The 16,108-nt window shown below is 43.6% G+C and overlaps 1 protein-coding gene across 4 annotated transcripts in view; it reads right to left on the reverse strand.

The window, feature by feature from the left end:
- LOC107381286 (MAM domain-containing glycosylphosphatidylinositol anchor protein 1) overlaps positions 1-15,613 on the reverse strand; it is a 341,592-nt gene extending 325,979 nt beyond the window's left edge. For 2 of the 4 annotated variants that reach the window (XM_054732169.2, XM_070554535.1), the window contains exons 1-2: positions 14,941-15,613; positions 13,841-13,930 (exon numbers count right to left, since the gene is read on the reverse strand). In XM_054732169.2, the coding sequence (XP_054588144.2) occupies positions 13,841-13,907 (67 nt within the window). In that variant the 5' untranslated portion in view covers positions 13,908-13,930; positions 14,941-15,613. The remainder of the gene's footprint in view (positions 1-13,840; positions 13,931-14,940) is intronic. The other 2 variants (XM_070554533.1, XM_070554534.1) reach the window with 2 other exon arrangements.
- Between the last annotated feature and the right edge of the window lie 495 nt (positions 15,614-16,108).

Consider the following 16,108-nt stretch of genomic DNA (forward strand, 5'->3'; position numbering starts at 1 on the left):
TAAAAGGACAAACAACTAAGTCCTTCAGGCGTACTTCTGAGTTAAAAACTGATCATGAAATACGTGTGTGGAGCAACCAGGTAGGTAGATTTTAACGTTGAAAATCTGCAACGCCTGCCTCCAGAGGGTTCATTTGAAATGCTAACGGTTACCATTCACTTACATTGTTTATGCTAAGCTAAAGCAAACAGAATACTAGATATGAGTTGTAGAAGAGCATCAGCTAAACCAGAATGTGAAATCCTGACCTGCCCCATCTCTTTACCGTCAGGAACAACCTGATCTATGCCAGAAAAACGCAAGAAGACAACATAGCCTCGTGTTTACATAAATAACATACATTTAAGTCAGAGTTGCAAATGTTGACTTGAAAAAGGACGAGATGGAAAAATGCATCGGTGGATTTTACCCGCCTGGTTGCTTAGCCCCTAATGAGGGCTCAGCCTTCCACCAAGCAGCCGATTCATGCACCTTTTCCTCTGGCCTGATTTCCTATAGCTGCAGATCACCCACGCCGTCTCTTTGCTGCCCCGGTGTCAGCGTTCCACCCTGTTTCCCAAAAGCCTTCTCTGCAGCTCTCATTGACAGTGTGCGCTATGTCCTATATGCAGTTAGTGGAGAGGTGGGTGGATGCATGCCACTGAACTGGTGGATGATAGGGAGAAGATGACAGGGCTTTGGAAGAGAGGGCTGCTGGATATAAAGAAAGAGAGGGAGCAGAAAGTTGTGAGAGGAGTTAAAGGGTTGTGTCTCATGAAAAGGTTAGGAATAAGAGAGGGAATTAGGATATGAAGAGGAAAAGAAAAGAGTGAGTAAACTTTATTTGACATGCTAAGAGCAGGAAGGAAGAGGGGATCAGCGAGAGGCGAGGGGAAGAGAAGATGATGACAGGAACATCTTCTTTTGACAGGCAGAAGTTTAGTAGATGGGTAAAGAGAGAATGGGGGAGGAGGAGAGAGGGTTCAGGACGTGTAGCTGGTGGCAGGTAAATTGCTACACTGAGAACACAGTGACTTTCAGCATATCCAACAGATTACACCCCATCCACCCTGAGCCAGTCGAGATGGGCGGAAGGGAGACGGGGAAAGTGTGAAACACTTCAAAATTTGAACATTTTAAGTGTCGGAGTGTCCTTCTAAAACTATCATTTGTAGGTGAGGGGGAGGAGGGAACTTTGCCACTTAGTGAGAGAAATTTTTAGACACCGAGGGAAAATGGATAAGGGAAAAGGAGAGAGAGAATTACTGAGGCCAGACGTGTTGTCGGAGCAAAAGATGGATTTTACTGCTGATCCCCTCTTGCTGCCAGAAAGTTGACCAGATTCAGACGCCGAGGTTGCTTTGCTGCTGTTTGCAGATTTTGAGCAGCAATAATAGGAAAGAAAATACATCTGTGGTGAGGAGAGTCATGCAGGTTTTAGCGGCCGCAGTTGTACCAGGTATGATGCAGCAGATCTTCGATCCAAGACAAAGGAAATAAATAAGAAAAGATGACTCTAAGCCCTCCAATCAGCTCGTAAATCAACTCAGTTCAGAGGAACTACATTTAGAGTAAGCAACAGATGTGTTTAGTTTATCAACCACATGATGCCATTTCTGAGATATGACCTGATAAAAGCCTCATTACTGAAAATAACATGAAACAGAAAAGTGTCCACACAGATGAATTTCTGGTGTTCTCTGTGTAATAACCAACTAAAAGCCTAGACAGGTTTGGTTTGCAGCAGGAGTTATTATAGAGTTGAGTGAAATAATCCTGTTTTTATTGGGTTAGTTAGCTTTACACATTACCATATACATAATGATAACCCAATGAGCTGGATGACACCAAGCGTTTGCATTTTAAGGAGACTGCAGGCAAACATCAAAATTACAATCCCGATTTCAGGATAAGATGTATCACAAATATTATTTTAATATTAAATTATTAGTTTAAAACACACGCAGACTCCACAGCTGATTAAACACGATGTTTGAGCAACCAGACAGACAGTGCTGCTAAAAAAGCAGAAAAGAGCTGCTGTGGAAGCCTGGATGTCAAAGCAGGAAGAAGCTGGGAACATTTTATTTTTTACTTGTAAATACATCTGAATGAAAATGTATTTTTGGGAGCATTACCACAAAAAAATGTGAAGGTTATTAATGAAATAACACCTTTTGACCAGTGGCGACTCGTCCATAGGGGGCACTAGGGTGCTGCTCCACCAGTCTCACAGGAAGAGGAAGAAGAAGATGTAAAAAAAACATGAGTGTAGTTTAAAAATGTTCTCTCACACTTTGACCACAACTGAATTGTGACGTGTTTCATGTTACTTTTCGGGTACAGCAATCTTTACCATCGACCTACGCTACATGTGGCACATGCGCGCTGGATCCCATTCCAATACAAAGAATAGAAAAGCCTTTGGTCAGAGGTTTGTGACCAAAACATTTGCAGAACCAGAAGTTCTCCACACTTTACTGCTCTCTTTTTTTCCTTAGCTCATCGTTCTGTTTGTTTTAGAGCAACTGAGTACACCTCATGTAGCTTTTTTATTTATTTATTTACCGACAAATGATGGAAAGTGGCGTGGAACTTGGTAAACACTCTCCAGCAAGGAGGAAAACAGCCCATAACAGTCAGCAATCAGCTCGGTGTGACGTTGGGACAAAGGACTACACACACCGTGTGGATCGTTTTTACCATAACACGGATTATTACGACCTTAAACCCGCAAAGTAAAGACTGAATTTACGCTTTTGACTTCATTAAATTAGCTTTGTTTAGCTTTTCTTTTAGCAGCTTGTTGTTATTGGGTGTTGAAGTAGAAAACATGGACTATCATTTAGATGAGCCTTTTCTCATTAAGTACATGTGCAGTTTGCATTTATTGGTGAATATTAAGCATGTTTTTAGAGCAACTTTGTTGCCGGAAGAGCTCGTGGAACTGGTACAGATCCATCTGGTTCACTTTGTGTGGTGCATAAGAATTGTATTTGAAGTCCTCTAGTGGTGATATGTGGTTAGCACATCTGAAAAACTGACTTGCAAAAATGCGCCCCACTAAAACAAAACCATAAAAATGTACCAGTCGCCACTGCTTTTGACATACACCCCCCAGTGTGTTTTGCCATCATTCTGCCATCTCTACATGCTCTGAGATTTTAAAAGACCACAACACTAATGTGGAAGGATTGGATGTGAAATTTCTGTTCATTGGTTAATATTTTTCCATGCTTTTGTTTCAGAAACACCTGACCATGCGTTCTGCCCATGTCTCCATTAACTGGGTTGGTTTTCAGCATTATTGCTAAGTTAATTGCCGAGACAAGTAGAGATTATCAAATGTGCATCATCATTTTCTGTATCGTGAAGTTCTGCCAAGTGTGTCATGCATTCACTTTCTGCACACCAATAATAAACATAAACCATAAACCTTAACCATGAGACAGACCACCACTGCCATTGATTCCCATATCCAGTTTAGATCTCAGCATCTGAGTGAGAACAATACGGACTCATCACACCTGCTATTGCTGTCGTCTCATTATTCAATCAAACTGTAATCAAATTATTCTCTCGTTTCTATTTTCTGTCTCCCTGGTTACTTTTTAAAACAAACAGAATAATAAACACGCACGCACGCACGCACGCACGCGCACACACACACACACACACACACACACACACAAACACACTTCAAAGAGGTTTTGTGAATTGATTGACTCAGATTTTGACAGTAAGGTAGATAATGCAGATCAGAAACCAATTATTTTTTCAAACAGACTTGTTTGATCATAACAAATGTCAAGATCTTTGAAGTATGTCGAGAAAATCAGCAAAGCCATACCTAATAAAACACATGATGAGAATATGTACGTTTATTTTCTCTCCTTGCATTTATTTTTATTTATTTTTTTATTTTCTTTTATGTTCTTTATTTTTTATTTCTTACACACCAAACATTAGGCCCAAGATAACGAACAAGCACTGTGAGGAACAGAGAAGTAAAAGTTTAAAGATACGGTCTGAGGATGGAAAAGTTCACCGAAGACAAAGACAGACAGAGCAGTGGAAAAAGAAAGAGTGTCGGGGTAGGAGGAGTGCATGAGGGGGCAGACGCTCGGTGATGTAAGCTATGTTCTCACCACTGTTCACAATCGTCCTGTCACCTCCATGAATAAGTTAGATGCCAAATGTTCCCTCCGTCTTGTGTCCGTGCTTACAATTAACACACGCAGCCCATCCCTCCTCGATATTAACACATACTGATTTTCTTCTGCACACGAGAAGAACAAACACTGCAAACAATAAAAAAGTAGGTTTAAAGATGACATTAAATCGTTCTGCACTTTTAAATTTGTGTTCAAACACACACACACACACAGAGATGCATGTATATTCCCTCCTCAGGCAGAGCCAAAAAGCGGTGCTTGATAATGTCTGACAGAGTGACAGAAGTATAAAAGAGAAAAATGAAGTTTCGCTGATATTTTTTTCTAACCCACAGGGCTTCCACAGTGCCTTGTTACACTCTGGACAACTTTTATTCAACAAGAAGTGTGTGTGTGTGTGTGTGTGTGTGTGTGTGTGTGTGTGTGTGTGTGTGTGTGTGTGTGTGTGTGTGTGTGTGTGTGTGTGTGTGTGTGTGTGTGTGTGTGTGTGTGTGTGTGTGTGTGTGTGTGTGTGTGTGTGTGTGCGTGTGTGTGTTTCTGAGAGAGAAATGTGAGACACCAAGGCTCCAACATAAAAAGTGAAAAAGAATGAGCTACATGTTCAGCAAGAGTGTGATTAATGTCACAAGAGTGTGTGCAGAAGCATGCAGGTGACACCTGTCCTGGTGCACATAATCACACCTGGATGAGAGCTGCATGAACTGCAGCATCTTGCAAAAGAAAGGGTGGCACACAAAGAAACAAAGAAATAAAACATGTTGATATGAACTGTGTTTCCATTGCAGCGGTGGAAATTCTAATCCGGCAGAAATGGAACTTTAGAAGGTTTTTTAACAGACTTCTATCTATAATCGCCCTTTGCTTAAAACTGAAAAATGACAAACACTTAAGAGGGAAGCTGGATGATAAAACACAGTTTGTCAGCATGTGTTTATTAAATTACACTCAAGGAAACTGATTAAAACCAACTTACAATGTGAACTGAAAACTCTCTGCTAGCAGAAACCAAGAACATCCCACAATAAGAGCATTTTACAACACTAATCATTAAGAAAGAACTCTAATCTAGAAGAGAAGAGGAAGACATCTAGTAGGCTTTGGGCTCTTGCTCAACCTGAGAAAGTTAAGAGTCAATCTCATGACCCTTCCTGATGAAGGACAACCACCCTCCCTAGTGAGGAAACCGCTCAGGGTCTAAACATCTTTCTTCTCTTAGCATTTATTTTATGTCCTGTCAAATTTACATATTAACCTCATAATAAGCCTTAGAAAGAAAATCAATAACCGACCTCAGCAGGGCTTTCCAAGGATAAAGACTCACTCTTGTGTCACACTGGTGGCAGACATAATAAATGTAACGATCTTATATGATGAGGACGGTGGTGGTATTCACTTGTCAGTCACATACATGCTGCCCACCTGAGTCGAAACCCTTTAAAAATACATAATAATAATCATTTTTATTATTATTATTTTAAGCTATCACCTTACATTTATACACATAGGCACACACACAGGCACACACGCTAACACACACAACTGCAACATTTGATATTAACAGTTTTTTTTTACTAAAAAATGAAGAAGCTTTAGACCCCCCCCCCCCCCCCCCCCCCCCGCCCCGCCCCGTTAAAACAAACATTGCATACTGGTTATAATTGCAGTTACACATTACATATTACAGATCTTGCTCTTTGATAAATATGAGTTTGACTTTCTGTCCTGGTCCGTTGCTGCATATCCCACCAAGCTGCTTTTGGGGGTTCTCACTGCCTCGCCTCGCTCCGGGGGGCCCCAGTGCACCAGAAGACTCATTTCTACCTTCGGCCTTGTACGCACGCCAGGCTCAAAGTCTTGTCTTGTTTGAGGCAGGGTGATAAATCAGACCTCCCCAGATGTTTCCTTAGTTCTCTTATCCTTTACCCCAGGTAGCGAGGCTAGTGTAAACCAGCTTCAACATAACACTCCAGCTATGGGCCTGTGGCTCTTCTGCTGACCCGTGGGTTAATAGAAATGTTGTCAGGCTTTAATATCCAGTCAGCCAGAAAGGAAAACAGGAAAAGAAAAGCAAAGGATGAAGAAACTAAAAGTATATTTTCAGCTGAGCTGGCATCACTGAAAGAGGACTGCATGTGGTTTTTCTCAGAGTACAAGGTTTTAATGCCAAGGTAGCGCTTGCTAAAGCTTCGCAAGCTTGAACATTAGAAAAACATGTTTAGCACACCTGCTTCAAATCCAAGGCCTTTAATTAAACGTTATGCAAAGATGGAGGTCAGTCAGTTTTTGTGGACATTACTGATAACATTAATGGTGGAGTGGGTGTAATCCAAGTGTGTGTGTGTGTGTGCGCGCGCAAGGACACACGGCTAATCTGTTTACTCTGCGTTCCGTGTATGCAAGCGCACGCTCCTTAGAGCGCACCTGTGAAAACACGAACACATGCGACGAGCAGAAATTCAGCAAAGCAGTAAAGAGTAGGCGACGCTCGGTGGGTGTCAGATCGTGGGAGGTGAGAGATTACCATCATCTCCAGCTTAATGTTTCAGTCTCTTCTTACTCACTGTCTGCACCCCCCCCCCCCCACACACACACACACACACCCTCCATCCTTCTGCCTGCTTCGCCTCAGAGCCACCAATAAATTATGAATGCTTATTAGAAAAGGGCAATATTCAGCATCCCAAATAAACTCAGCAGCAAGAGACATAAAAGAGACAAACAAAAAGTGCTGATATGAGGAGCGGAGGAGTGGAAGTCACAGGGGAGCCGGTGGCCGGGCCGGTTGGACCTGGAGTGATCTCTTTCTAGGTCACCGACATTAAGGCCATGTAATCACTGGCAAGGTGGAAGAAGCTCTTTTATATCAGCGATGCGACAGGAGGTAGAGGCGATGGTTCTACAGCGAAATCTCACATCAAACGAAAAGTGCTGAAGATAAAAAAAGCTAATTTCAGAATAGATTACTGGATTGGGGCAGCAGTAGCTCAGCAGGTTGAGCGGGTTGTCCAGTAATCGGAAGGTTGCATGTTCGATCCCGGCTCCGACAGGGATTTCTGCTGTTGTGTCCTTGGGCAAGACACTTAACCCACCTTGCCTGCTGGAGGTGGTCGGAGGGACCGGTGGCACCTGTGCTCGGCATCCTCGCCTCTGTCAGTGCGCCCCAGGGCAGCTGTGGCTACATTGTAGCTCATCATCATCAGTGTGTGAATGTGTGTGTGAATGGATGAATGATACACTGTAGTGTAAAGCGCTTTGGAGTACTTACTGTACAAGTGTTGGTCATTTATCATTATCATTTATCATTAGAGTTTCAGTCAATCCATATTATTTTGGATTTCTCACACGGTCTATTTTTAATTAAACCATTTTTTTACTTTCTGAGTCTGTGCTGTTAGAAGTAATACGTTATTTTTAATGATTACAACTCCCATCCAAACAGAGTTAGAATAGAATAGAATAGAATAGAATAGAATAGAATAGAATAGAACAGAACAGAACAGAATAGAATAGAATAGAACAGAATAGAATAGAATAGAACAGAATAGAACAGAATAGAACAGAATAGAATAGAATAGAATAGAATAGAATAGAATAGAATAGAATAGAATAGAATAGAATAATGCCTTTATCGTCCCTCAGTGGGGAAATTTGGTGTCATGGCAGCGAATCAGATTCACAAAAGGAGCAAATCAAGAAGAAGGAATCAAGTTACATACAGTGGAGAAAAACACGCTAATTAATACTTAAAAGGTTGAAGTGAACTGATCACATTTTAAAACATTAAATTCTGTGGAAAAAGTCTTGCAGAGTTTTTTTCAGGGAGTGAGAACATGAATGGAAAACTGTGCAAACAAAATATGAATGAGTGCAAACAGAATAGCAGAAATTGCTCAAATCATAAAACGCAGCATGAATATAAAAACTGTTTACTGGGTGTGTTGGGAGCAGTGGTGTTAGAAAGTCTACCAGCTGCTGGGAGGAAGGACCTGTGGTAACGTTCCTTTGTGTAGCTAGGATGTCTGGCGTAGTCTGACGGAGCTCTCCAGCTCCACAACAGCTTCATGCGCGGGCTAAGGCCAGATATCTAGGCTATAAATGTGTCTGAATTAGGTCAAAAGTAAAAACTACATTTAAATAGATGTTTATAGTTTTCTACCAGCTCATTTGCATCACCTCTAATAATGAACTCTCATCCTGACATTCACCAACATTTACTTTGTCTTTGAGAACTTGATGTTTAACTTTTTGCTTCAACCAGCTTCTTTGCTTCCCACTTCCTAAACAATATATAAGGCTGGGCAATGTACAAAAAAATTCCAAGCGTTGTTCGTCAGTCCCAAATATTATAATTGTCATGGTCCGTGGTGAGCTGCCTGCCAGTAATTACGTTTGTCCTCTGAGTCTGCAGGTGGGCGTGTCTGAGAGCAACCAGCTGCAGCTGATCCTGTCATCGAGGCCCAGGGAATTTAAGGAGCAGTGTGACACAACACCATGCTGGATGATTACTCTGTTTTGGGTAGCTCTAGACACTTAACCTGCCTCGAAGTTTGCATGTTGTTAGAAAACCTGTCGCCTGAAAGATTCAGACAGTTCTCCCCTGTTCTCCTCCAGGTTTCCCACTCCATCTTCCCTCGTCTCCATAACCACCACGGACTCCTGCACTCCAGCTCACACTGCTGTTCCCCTGGCCGTCCGCTCTCAGCCGCTCACCTGCCTTCACCAGCATCCGCACCTACCCAGGGGCTTCCCTTACATAGGCGTAGCCGTGGCGGGCCGCCACGGCTGAAAACCCACCGCCACGCCTACAAGATCCCAAGTTGTGGGGTTTTTTTGTGCTGTTTCCCGAAGAAGCAGAGGGAACTACTATGTTGTCGTTTGTGATCACAGCCGGCGCGCAGCAAGGAGGAGCAGGCAGGGCAAGGTGCAGTTACAGCACAAGCTACTGAGTTTAAAATTGGAAAGGCAGCAGTGGATATAATGCTTTCATTAGCATTAAGATAAACGAGTGTTGACGATCTTGACAGGTTTTCCTCCCCCCGCCAGGCTAAGCATCACTTATTCATGTAAAATTTATTTATTTTTTCATGTCTGACTTTAACCGCATCTAATACTGTATTACGGCGTGAGCACAACAGCGACAACTTAAGATCGATGTGTGAGCAGCCTGAGAGGTCGGGTGTTTTCATCTGAACCCTTAAAACCTCCAGCAGGCTACGCTGCACTATTGACGTGTTAGCGCGCGGAGCTAACAACTTAGCGACGTGACATGTCTCGGAGAAAGCGTAAAAACACGTTGGACGCTTCTTCTGAAGCGGGAAAATAACGGAGCACGACGTCGCCTCGGCTCGTTCACGGCCGAGCCGGACTGAGCTCCATAACATAGACCCAGCACAGCCACTGGGTCGTTGGAGCTGCCCCGTGACTGCCTGATGGGAAACCAGCGGGTTTCATCAGACTCGTAAAGTTTCTTGTTATTGCTGGGGACCCCCTGTATTTTACCGCTCCCTCCTGCAGTCTTCCCCTATTACAATTTAAAATGATTCTGTAAAGTCCGTGTATCAATAGAAAAAATCTCTGCCAGCTGCAGTAAATGTAGACTCCAAATAATAAATAAGAGGTGCATTCATCTATCTCCGTTGATCCGCATTAGTGATATTCTCAGCACCAGAACAGTGAAGCAAAGAAAGATTCCTGAGTTTGTTAGTAATTTTATTTATTAGGTGCATCTGACCTGTTCTATTATTCTCTGAAATGAGATCAAATCAGTGCTTCTATGGGTTGGCTCCACTCTGCACTAGAAAATTTTTCTTTATTTAGAGACGTGTCATAATTCCCCCCCCCCCCCCCCCCCCCCCCCAAAACGAACTGCAAAGGTCCCTGACTTTCTCCATTGGTTAATGAATTCCTCCGATCGCCCAAACCGTAACGGAATCTGATGTTTGTTGGAGAACAAACCATGAAAAGTAGCATGATCTGATTTTATTTTATTTTTTGCATCATTTCCCAATTTTGTTCAATGTTTTAGACGTTTGTGATCCATGTACATTAAATAATATAGGTTGGAGATACTGAGGACCACATTTAAAATTGAAAGGATGTCACCTACCCATGGAGGTGGTAATGCAGCGTACTAGACATGTGAATCCACAAAGCTGACTAATTAGTCTGCAGGTGTGACGTGAAGAAGTGGCCTTTGAGTTGTCTGAACGAGCACCGTTCTGCTTCACAGGCAGGTCTAACGCACTGAGAGACCTTTAAACCCACTTTCCTTCAGCACTGTTCCAGTTCGGCTGGTGAACAGCATTGAAGAACACACTGAGCTGGTTTATTTATTTATTTGTTTGTTTGTATTCCTGCCCTCCAGTTGGCTGTGGCGGTTTTAGTAAACAGAAATATTTGTGACTTATTTAAATTTTGGACTTTGAGTAACTTACTGCACGTACTTTTCTTCGCTCACTTCAGTGTGCAACACTCCAAATTAGGTTGCACACACACACACTCTTTCGCAAATTAATAAAGGCAGAGAAATAATTCCCTAAGCCTTTCATATTTCCTCGGGCGACATCTTCAAAGTGATGTAAAATGTGCGTGCTATTTAGGTACATTAAACTTTTTCACTTTCTGCATCTCTTCTGATGTTTTGTTCTATAGCCAATGGCGAGGCCTCTGCTGCTCTGCTCCCGCTGCAGGTGCCCTGCTCAACTCTAAAAAATAAAAAGGTAGTGCTAAGCAAAGTCGTTGATTTAGGTTCATTAAATTTCCTGTTAACAAGTGCATAATGAAGCATCGTATTGCAGGCTAATGCAGTCTGGATTCCATCTAGAGCACCAGCTAATGGTGCTGTGGGACTTTGTCAAGCAATCAATAATTTGGTGTCTGTGTGAACTCTGCTGCCTCACACACTGAGACGTGACGCAGTGCCACATAGATGGAGAGACACTTTCTGTTTTTTTTTCTTGATACACTCTGTGTTGAATCCCTCAGTGGAGGCTGAACACCATGTGAGACTGTCTTGACATTTTCTGAGCCTCCCTGTATCCTTAAGTGTGTTGCAATTTAGTGCATACGCCACATCAGACCTGTAGTGCATGTCTACCACAGTACACTCAGATCAAAATGATCTTGACATCATATTTATATATAAAATCAGGTGTGTGGGGGATTAATGTTGGTATGAAAGGCTTATCCCTGGAGACCGTAGAAAACAAGACGCACTATAGATGATCCTGTTAGACGTGACAAAGCTTGTTTCGATAAACCATATGGCGTGCAGATTTGTTTTCCTCCTCCCTCGACTGCAGCATTGTGTCCGTTTGGAATCTGACAGACAGGTGTTACAAGTTTTCTGACAACCTATCAGAAATCGCAGAAGTGCAATCACTACTAACCTGCTGCAAGAGAAACAGTGACTGATTCACAAGTCCCTGCTAAGCCAGCAAACTGTTGCAAAAGGGAAGAAAAGGGTGTCTACTGTGAACAAACACATCCCACTCACACCTGCACACACTAACACACACACACACACACACACACACACACACACACGCGCGCGATTGGAAGCTTATGAGTTTGGACACTTCCCACACTCTTGATACACAAACACCTGCATGCACAGATTCACACGAGCACGAGCTGACTAAAACACACGCATCCAAACATGCCCCAGAGAAGGCTACAGTAAATGAACCTCGCAGGCGTCCAAACCGCCGACATCAATCAGACACACTTCACCGTTCAGCTCCCGATGGATGTCGAGCTGCATCTGTCTACTAAAGCAAGTACTGAACAATTCCAAAGTGATGGAAACCATTTTATGCATATTCGCGTACAGCGTGCCAAACCCGCTGGCTCCTTTCCCGTTCCTCCCAATTCGTGTTGTTCACTGCGGCCGTGCAAGCTGCGGAGCAGTTTGGTTTCTCTGAACGAGTCTTTTTAGGGGGATGCTTTACCTATATGCACAGAACGGTTGTTGCACGGATACACACAGCTGAGCTCCACCACCTCTGTATGGTCCACCTGGGAGTACGGTGCCTGTGAATGCTGGCCAAGACATTTCCTCAAAGCCCTGGGGCTTTTCCTCCCTCGGCAGTGACTGAAAGGGCCCAGGTGCATGGAGCCGACCCAGCCTCAAATACATACAGGTATACGTACATGTATGCAATCCATGACTCCACAAGGCACACATCTTTTATAACAAACAGGATGTCCCCCTGAAGACAACCCTAATGCAGCTTTTACAACTATAATAAAGAATACATGACGACAAGAAAGCTCACGATTAAACCGGAGCAATGAGGACAGCCTCAGAGATGTTTGCCCGTAACAAGATAACGGATCGAACTTGAACTGGACCGCAGCTGGCAGCGAGAGCGAGTTAAGAGCACCACAGGTCAGACAGTTTTCCTCATGCTCTAAAACATCTGATTTATGTGCACCAAAAGCGGCTTTGAACACGCGCGGTGTCGCTGTCTACACGCATTTGGACCCATTTATGTGATGGAAGTAAAACTCAGCAGTCATTTGTTCTTCTGCTGCAATGTTAATATAAAAAACTGATTAATAAAAAGAAAAAAATCCAAAAGATCATTGTGATATAGACAACGCATCTGTGTAAGCTATCCTTTACACTAGTATGGATATGTCAGCGTCACTGTGGAACATCAGAGTAATACAAACCTGATTAGTTAGCACAGACGTTGACACAGGGCCTACATGCTGCAGCAAATAAAAGATTGTCAGCTTTTCGCAGCATGACGACACATTCCAGGATTGCATGTGACAGCCGCGCTCTATGCAGCTAAACAGACTCGGTTTTCAATGCCTGCCACATTCCTCCAGACGTCTAAATCAAAGTATCAAAGCAGACGGATGAGTTTGTGTGTTTGGCTTGCCCGAAGGGACGGAGGGGAGGGAACATGTCTGGCCGAGGCGGCTGTAGCTGGAAAACTGAGCTTCGGTAATACAGTGAGACCGCCGGCTTGAGAGGGAACAAATCTCCGCCTTATCCTCAAAAGCACAGAGTGGCTGTCCTGTTTAACTTGACTGAGACGAGACACGTCCCAGAGAGCTCCGCTGCTCTCACCCTCTACCTCAAACCTCCTCGGTGGACGCTGGGCAAAGTTTACATCTCTTCGACTAACCTGAACTCTTAAACGCAATTTGTGACATAATTACACTAAAAACCAGGAACATAATCACCCTTTCTTTTAATAAATTGGGTGTACACACACTAAAAACCCACGAGGTTACAAACAACCTTGTTTGGGTTAAGTTAGGAACCATTCCAGCATACCGGCTGAAGGTTTCTACTCCATCGCTTTCAATCTAAAGTTAGGACTGAGTGGAGAAGAATAACTCGTAATGTGATTCGTCACAAGTGTCTGGGTGAAATAGATTTATGGATTTTTGAATTTAAAAAAACACTTAAAATGTTTCTAAAAGCAATTCAACAAAAATGTATGTCGTTCAACTAAAGTTTTTATTGATAAACAGGCATAGGTGAGAATAAATAAAACTACCCAATATTAGAGTTTAAAGATGAGCCCAGCTGGGGTTTTCTTATCTAATATTATTGAAGGAAATTCTAACTCCCAGGATTAATCTTGAGGATGTTTCCTAACACAAAGGCCAGCTCTATAGCATAATTCTTTTATTGCTTATGGAATGGTGTGACTTGGATTGCTTACCGTAAACTCCTTGGCCACGAACCAGAGGTTGGACACTGATAAAAAACAATATCCAGAAAAGTTCCATGTTCAGCTCAGTTCCGTCATAACCTGAGACAGAGAGAGAGAGAGAGAACGGGTGAGGGATGGGAGGGGAGGGGGACGCGGCCATGTGAAACCGGAGAGGACAGCTGAGTGTTCATACTGAAAACAAAAAAGTTACTTCATCTATTTTACTCTTCATTATTTGTCTCTTTCATCCATGTAAACCGTAAAAACGACGTTAGGGAACAAATCCGCCGCCATCAGTTTAAAGGGCGGGTAATTCATTCACGACATCGTGGATTATACAAAGCTCACAAGCGGGGCTGTGTGTTAGAGAATAGGAGATTGACGGGATTGGAGAGGTCTGGTTCAGCGTGACCACCCCCACCCACCCCACTGGTGCAGGTGTGTTCAGGACAGGAGGGATTAGACTGCAGCATCCACGGCGGATTAAACACAGGTGGGGTCGTCCTGCTCTCTGGACCCCCTCCCCTCCCTCTGTCACACAGCAGCATCTTCATGTTCCCATGGGGGACAAGTTCAACTATAAACGGACATAAAAGCGTTTCAAATTGTCCAACACACTATTTTAGGGAAGAATGCTTCATTACATGTTTTAGTTTTAGACACATTCTAGAAAATGAAACAATTTAAATGAGAAATAAAAAATGTAACTTTAAGTGGAACACGAGGGGTTATCACTCACGTTTCTGTCTGAAACGCCTCTTGGAGACACATCTCAGCTCTGTTGGGATGCGTAATGTGCGCGCGCTGTCATTAAACTTTAATTATGACGCACGAGAATTAATGGGAATGACATTTAACTTTGATGTACTCGTAATTTTTTACAATATTGATTGAAATAAAATCCAAATAGCGAAAAGTCGCAGATGAAGAATTACGCTATTAATCCATAAAGTCTACTTTGGGATTGTTGAGTAAAATACCTCTATTTTAACCGCGCCAACAATTAAATACAGTGGGGTTTTATTTTACATTTTGAATGAAGTACAGTTGAGAATCCTATGGGTACATTTTGAAGGGTTAGTGGAAGCCCCGTGGTTACTCTGATCTACCTCGTCTCCGAAGGCGCAGCGCACTCTTCGCGCAGAATTCCTCCGCTCTCCAGGAACACCAGTTGAAAAGTGATATCCCTTTTCCCAAGTGAGCGTCCAATGGCAGGCTGGAAAATTCCAATTGAGTAGATGTTATATCACCTCCGAAAGATTTCCCTCTCAAACTTTTTTATTCAGAGACGGTCAGCGGCGTGTCGCCGATTATTGGTTCCACACAGTCCCGCTTCTCAAAGATGGAAGTAAAAAAAAAACACTCAAAAGATAAAACAACCTAAAGGAGTTTTTTTTAGAGGGAGAGAGGATAAAACACTACAGCCAGTTCAGCGTATCTATGACTTATTTACTGTGAATTGCGGGGGTTGGTGCGGGTTTCCTGCCTCTTCCTGTTCGCTTCAGGCCGGTGACAGAGCCCCTTTAGGTGATGCGCTCCGACTGAGAGCTCCCCTCAGCGTGTTCAATCAGCGCTGTGTCTGTGGAGTCCGAGAGATGCTGGCCAAGTGGAATGTGCGCAGACTGAGAACGACCGCCCCTGCCTGTGCGGGAGAGGGAGGGAGGGAGGGAAAGGAGGAGGAGATGGAGAGAGGGAGGAGATGGAGGACGGAGACTTGCACAGGGATGCGCTCAAGCTTCACAGCTTCACTCTGAACAGGTTGTCAAGAATAGCACCACTCCCCTGTCACCTCCTCCACTTTACTCTGAACCGAGGTGCCACGGGGTGTTTTGGACATCCGAAAGAGGCGCAGCGTTTATCTCCTTGCTGACCTCTCATTCTGTTTCACAGCTGTGGTGCCAATTAGCTGAACGGCGCTCAGAAAGTTCTCTAGTTCAATGTAGGAGCGCAAAAACCCACCAAACCCATGCGTGGACTAATTACAAATGAAAGCAAAAACACTAACAAGTCCACACGCACACAGACACACACGTGTCTCTGTCTCCGTCTCTAAGCTCTCACGACAACAGAAGTGTCCTTGTGAGTTCACCGTGAGGCCACTGGAGGGCGTGTTTCAGGTCACTATCATTATCAGCATCCTCCCGTGACGCTCATGCGCTTTTGACTGGCTTGTGTAGGGAGTGTGTAGCAATTCATCCGTGCGCGCGTCATGACGGGGGTCGTGCGCACGGAGGAGGGATGTTTGGACACCGAGCTGCGCATCCGTGAGCAACAGGA

The sequence above is a fragment of the Nothobranchius furzeri genome, chromosome 9 (assembly GCF_043380555.1).
Source record: "Nothobranchius furzeri strain GRZ-AD chromosome 9, NfurGRZ-RIMD1, whole genome shotgun sequence".
NCBI classification, from domain to species: domain Eukaryota; kingdom Metazoa; phylum Chordata; class Actinopteri; order Cyprinodontiformes; family Nothobranchiidae; genus Nothobranchius; species Nothobranchius furzeri.